Source organism: Ammospiza nelsoni, chromosome 8 (genome assembly GCF_027579445.1).
Source record: "Ammospiza nelsoni isolate bAmmNel1 chromosome 8, bAmmNel1.pri, whole genome shotgun sequence".
NCBI lineage: Eukaryota > Metazoa > Chordata > Aves > Passeriformes > Passerellidae > Ammospiza > Ammospiza nelsoni.
The window spans coordinates 38,572,408-38,578,571 of record NC_080640.1 but is presented as its reverse complement, the minus strand read 5'-3'; the positions used below and the strand labels follow the sequence as shown (position 1 = coordinate 38,578,571).

At 40.5% G+C, this 6,164-nt stretch overlaps 1 protein-coding gene across 3 annotated transcripts in view; it reads right to left on the bottom strand.

The window, feature by feature from the left end:
- Positions 1-1,057: 1,057 nt before the first annotated feature.
- SUPV3L1 (Suv3 like RNA helicase) overlaps positions 1,058-6,164 on the bottom strand; it is a 20,821-nt gene continuing 15,714 nt past the window's right edge. For all 3 annotated transcript variants that reach the window (XM_059476706.1, XM_059476705.1, XM_059476707.1), the window contains 4 exons: positions 5,693-5,773; positions 4,012-4,188; positions 2,340-2,488; positions 1,058-1,613 (listed from right to left, as the gene is read on the bottom strand). In XM_059476706.1, coding sequence (XP_059332689.1) covers positions 1,118-1,613; positions 2,340-2,488; positions 4,012-4,188; positions 5,693-5,773 — 903 coding nt within the window. In that variant the 3' untranslated portion in view covers positions 1,058-1,117. The remainder of the gene's footprint in view (positions 1,614-2,339; positions 2,489-4,011; positions 4,189-5,692; positions 5,774-6,164) is intronic.

Below are 6,164 nucleotides of genomic sequence, written 5' to 3'. Positions count from 1 at the left end.
GGAGCTGCTTGGTTTTTCTTGGGGAAGGAAAAAAAGATGTGCTTTTGCAGGGGAAGGAGCTAAAACTTTCTCTTCCCACCAGCACTGAACTGAAAGCAGCAGGAGATCACATGGGCTAGAAGCATTTACACGCTGCTTGCCTTTTAGTAAACAATGAGGAAAGAGTGCATGAGCTACACTGAAACAGCTGTAAAACATTTTACAAACTGCTGCAGATTTCTTTCTGAACAGCAGCACAAAGGACTGATACCAGGAGAAAGAAAAGGGGATTCAGAGCAAACTTCAGCCTGCAAAGAAACACAGCTGATCATTTCAGAAAGTCAGGTATTTGACAATGAAACTCAGCCTGGATCTTAAAGGTTTCCCAACACTGACACAAGCAGGACCTGTGCACTTATACGCCACCAGTGCACCATTATTCTCCTCAGGCAGCCCAGCAACATGTACAAGTGCTGAAACCCTTTTTCTGTAAATACACAGCAATTTCAGCATCTGATTCTCTCCACTCTCCAGCATCCAAACTGGGAGCTCAAACGCCCACCTTCCCACCTTAAAGCTGAAAACCAAATCACAATAACTGAAATTCACTCCAAAATTCTTGTGGCCAGAATTCCATCACTCCTGACACATTACCACAAATTATTTTAAGCTCCTTACACATTTTCATAGGACACAATGGTTAGAGGCACATGACTCCCATCACCATTCTAAGCCAATTTTGTTCCAGGCTGTTCATCACTTGTTTGTGGTCTGTCAAACTCTGCCCTTTGGGAAGGGGTGGAATGAGTAGCTAATTCATTACTAGTGAAATTTCTGACATTTATTGATGATGAGAGGATATCCTGCAAGAAGACACCAAGTTCAAATTTTCACACAGCAGTAGATCACACACTGATGCTGAACACCATGATTGAAAGAGTGTACAGCTAAGTGGCTAAAACAAACTTATGGCCTCTGAGCTTTGAAGAGTCCAGTTCTCTGAGTGCTTCACATTACTGGTCACAGGAGAAGGAAAAGCGTCAAGGAGCTGCAACAGTGTAAACATGAAATGCCACGGTTGTTATTAAAATAGTATTTTATTTTATGAATAAAAACTAAACAGAATTAGGGCACGGTTCTATTTTCTCTTTTTCCTTGTTTCCTTTGAACTATGCTGATCATCTCTCTTTGAGCCAAAGCCATATCTACCATTCCTGTGCTGATCCTGCCACTCACTCTCCAGCTGTCTCAGCATTTCCTGGGTCAGAAGTCCCTCCCTCAGCAGTCTGTTGGCAAGGGATCCCCGGCCGTAGCTTTTCAGCTCCTCCTGCCTGCCCCCCAGCCGGGAGGGCCTCGTGCTCTTGGCTCTCCTGAGCCCTGCAGCCTCCACTGCGATGGACAGAGCCTCCGTGGAGGCTGCACCGTGGCGCTCCGGCACCGCCCTGGGGTCCCTCTGAGTCCCTGAGAGAGGAAAATCTTCTGCCACCACCTCAGCCGTGCCAGGGGCAGCTGCAGACTGGGAGGCTCGGATCAGCTTTGTGATGTTGCAGACACCAATCTGGATAATGTCGTCCAGTTTCTTCTGGATGTCCCTCACGAGGGCAGCGTCAGGGAACATGTCCATGAAGCGGTAACTGGAGGGAGGCAAAAGCACACACAGTTAAACCTTCTCACTGGGACACAAGTGGGATATGCACTAAGTAAAATGAATATTCATTACATGTTGCATGGGAATACGTATTTAGTTTGCATTTCAGCTGCTCCAGTCCTTGTTTCTACCTTCTCCTTCTGCAAGTCACACACTGCTGCCTGCAGAACTCACTCCCTCAACACTCATTTGTCAAGATCCTCTAAAAGGCCAAAGGAGCCCATCCTGCTCCAGGTACATATGGGCCTCCGTGACCGTGTTCACAGGGGCCTTAGGGTGAGGGAAGAGACAAGGATCTGACTCCATGTTTCAGAAGGCTGATTATTATTTTATGATATATATTACATTAAAACTATACTAAAAGAATAGAAGAAAGGATTTCCTCAGAAGGCTAGCTAAGCTAAGAATAGAAAAGGAAAGAATGATAACAAAAGTTGGTGGCTCGGTTCTCTGTCCCAGCCAGCTGACTGTGATTGGCCATTAATTACAGACATCCACCATGGGCCAATCCCAGATGCACCTGTTGCATTCCACAGCAGCAGATAATCAATGTTTACATTTTGTTCCTGAGGCCTCCAGCTTCTCAGGAGGAAAAATCCTAAGGAAAGGATTTTCCATAAAAGATGTCTGCGACAGGCTTCAAGACACTTCTAGGACTGCAAGTCATAAATAACAGGAAAAAACAAACAGTCTTCAAGCACAAAGACAATACCTTAACCACAGATAGAGGTCAAAAACGTCATGCACAGCTTCGAGGTGCACCAGCTCCTTGATGTTCTTTGGAGCAGCCAAGGGCCACTTGGTGTGGCGGCAGAGCCAGTCGAACGTCAGCGGCTCGTTCCTGCTGAACTGCCGTGCAAACTGAACAACAAACACAGGAAATCCCCAAAGAGTTAAACCCCCCAGAGTCTGTGTGCACAGAACACTCCACAAACACCTGCTTTGCTTTACACAGCCCAAATGCCACACATTCTTTTACTTAATTACCCAACACAGGAGTCACCTCTCCTTTCCAGGGCCTCATTAACACAATTTGTCCATGGGCCATGCACAGAGTTAAGCAACAAAAGCACAGAGCTATCCAGAAAAGTGTAACACTGAAGGCATTTGACTGCATCTAGCAAAGCAGATGGACTTTGTGTCTTTTTTAATCCTCCTCACCCTATTTGGTTAATTATCTTGTTTCAGGGTTGCCAGAGTTTGGAATATTAAATGTATTCCTTGGTTTAGGAAACACGCTACCCACAAACCAAACAGATTAATCTGCCCTAGAAATCCACTCTTCTGAAACCCAGAGACCTCAGCTCTTCAACTAACAGAAAAACAAGTCAAGTAAGATTTAAAGCTAAAATTTTCAAGAGTACTCATGACTTGGAATAAGTGCTTCCTATCTGGCTGATACTAAATTGGGTTTTCTTGGCCAAGCAATGGGGCTTAAATTCACACAAGCATTCACAACAATCTACCTCCCTCTAACACTGCATTATGCCCCTCTGCACCTTCACTACTTGGAATCCAAAAGCTCAGCATTTTCCTAAGGAAGCACTTTTTTCAACTCTTTAATCAATCACTCATTTTTTAAAGATCTTTAGCCATTTTTGAAAAGCAGGGTTCTAATATTTGTGACATGAGAGCACCACATCAGTTTCATTTACACTATTTTAAAAGTTTAATGCAGTCTTTAAAAAGGGTACAATGGCAATACTGTCTAACAAACAGTCCCAAGTGACATTGTTATTAAACCTGAAAAACTGAAAAATCAGCTGACTACAAATTCCTCAAAATAATCACTCCTGGGGCACAGCAAAACCAATTCATCCAAGCCTGAAAAGTAAAGTGACACAATTCTGAGAGCCACTTACAGCTCTGTGTTTTCTGAAGTTTAAATTCTGTGTAACTGTGTTACAGCATCAGCAATCACCCTTAATCCCACATTTACTTCTGTTGGCAAGCCAACAGCTCACAGGAGCAGTAACTTGGTTTTTAATGACTGCTTTTAGGAACATGCTGGTGGCAAAGCTTAACAGTGCACAAGTGACCAGGGAACACCACTGTCATCCCTCCCAGTCCAGAGCTGACAGACAAGGACAAGCAGTAGGATTTTCAGAGGCAAACAGCAGAGAAGCTATCCCAACTTTAATTTCCATCATGAGAACCAGTTTTCAGAGGTTAAAAGCTTTGGTCAATAAAAATAGTGAAGAATTCAATACATGTCCAGCTATTTTATATCCCTTCTACTACCTGTGAGCACTTTAAGAATGCTCTCATATGATGTGATAGAAAATCCCACAACAAACACAGCAGCTAGACACAGTCCCAGTGCACCAAAAGCCTCTTGGTACAATACAAACACCACATGTTTTGAGGGGGAAAAAATAGCTGACCTTCAGCAAAGTGGTGCACACAAAAGGCTCTTTCCTGTTCAAGGGTGCAGTGCAGAAGACGTATCGTGATCTCAGATTGAGTGGAATGTGCTGAATCATATCTGCCAGAAATTTAAAGTCATCAATATTGCAGACAAAGTACATCCCATCGACCTGGGAGAGGCTCACAAAGATATCCTGGGAAAATAAAACCAAGTGGAAGAATGTTAGTACAGGAGAGGCTCCTTCAACTTTGTCTTACCAAAGCAAAAAGTTATTTAGAGTTTGAAAGACTTGTTATACTGAAAGAACAATTAAAAACCCTCAGATTTGACAACAGTAATAAAAAAGTGGGCAGGGGAGATCGTCCTGCTCTTTTAGCAGAATTTGCATTAAATTCTCCAACACAGGGGAGAAGACACAACACACTACACTTTATTTAAACACTTTCAATCAGTCTCCTAAATAACAAAGTTCTGGAAGGGTACATTTTAGTTACAAAGAACACCATCGCAGGAACCAGTCACCACTATGTTTAGCAACTTCTCCAGGTTTGTCACTTAGCATGACCCAAAAAGCTAACTTTACAGCATGCAACTCAATAATTGAGGTATTTTTAGCTCAATGTCAGGATCAGATCTATTTTAGGAAGAAAGAAAACACAAGCTAAATCCAGTAGTGCAATAGAGGAGTTCAAAGAAAATATGAGACACACTCAAGGTCTGGAGAAATGGAAGATGCAGTGCACCCTGCAGGGGGAATTTTATGGGCCCCCAAAATAATTTATGCAATGCAAATCTTTGAAAGACACTTTTAAAAACATCTTTAAAGAAACTACGAGCTTTTTAATTAAATATGAATATTTAAGAGATCAAAAACAACACAAGGTTTTTATCTTAACACTACTATGCTAGCCCAGAAATTGCTAATTTAAAAATTTTAAAGATGTGCTGTTACCCTACCAGGCTAAGTCTTCCAGGAGGTCTCCAGGTATAATCTTTTATTTCAAGGTTAGAAATCTGCATTTTGCTATATAACAGCAGATCAGCAGCAACAATAATGCACATTTAAAACCATGAAAGCTGCCAAGGATTTCTCAGTTTACTAAAAGCTGTGATAATGATTTATTAATACATATTAGAATCTTAATTTCTACTTTATAATGTTTAGGTACATCCAAAAGAACTAGTATCTATCTAAAGAGGAGATCAAATGGATCCCACAAAATCAGTTTCCTAAAAGTTACACAGTTTTACCACAAAATCCACAGAAACAGGAAAAACAATCAGGTAGATATCAGATATGTGGAACAATACATATGTGGAACAATATGTGGAACAAACAACCAGTTTTCTAGGAATTTTCAAATAATTTATCTAATTTCAGATCTCTAATATCTTCAGCCTTAGAACTAAATATCTACATTTAAAATTCAGAAAAGCTGGAATGAAAAAGCTGCTGCACAGTTTTAAACACATGTAAAAATGACTGACAGGTTTCAAAACTTCCAAGTCTAGCACAGAAAAGTTGAACATCCTAAACCTGTCTGCAATCACTTGTGTGGCAGAGAGAAGAATCCAATTGATAAAAAAATACACACAAGGCTGTCTGTCAGGCCTCCCAAGGGAAGCTTTGTACAAAGCAATGACTATAAGTGATACTGCATTTTTAAAGAAGCTGCTAATATTTTGATCATTCTTACAATTAAGTTGGATAGAGTGGCATCAGGAAGATGATAAGCAAACATTTCTATCTGCTCAGGAGTAGGATGTAGTCCAGCTGCCTAAATGGGAAAAAAAGAAAAAAATTTCCATTAATTCTCAATATTGTTTTAAAGTCAATCCACTAGAAACAATATATTGAAAGACAAAATGCAAGAAACCAAAGCACCCTGCAGACTCCAGTTTATTAAGCACACTTAGCTGAAACTTAAGAGCTTTTGTGCTTGAGCTTTTAATTATTAAAAGAGCAGATTTCATATAAAAGCAGCATAGAAAGTCTCTATTGTAAATGCAGGTCCACTGATGAGGGGAGAAAATGATGCATCTGACTCCATGCTCTCAAGAGGCTAATTACTTTATTATACTATATTATAACAATATAATAGTATAATAATATATTATATATACTATTATATAGTATTATTATACTATAATAATTTAATAGTATAATAC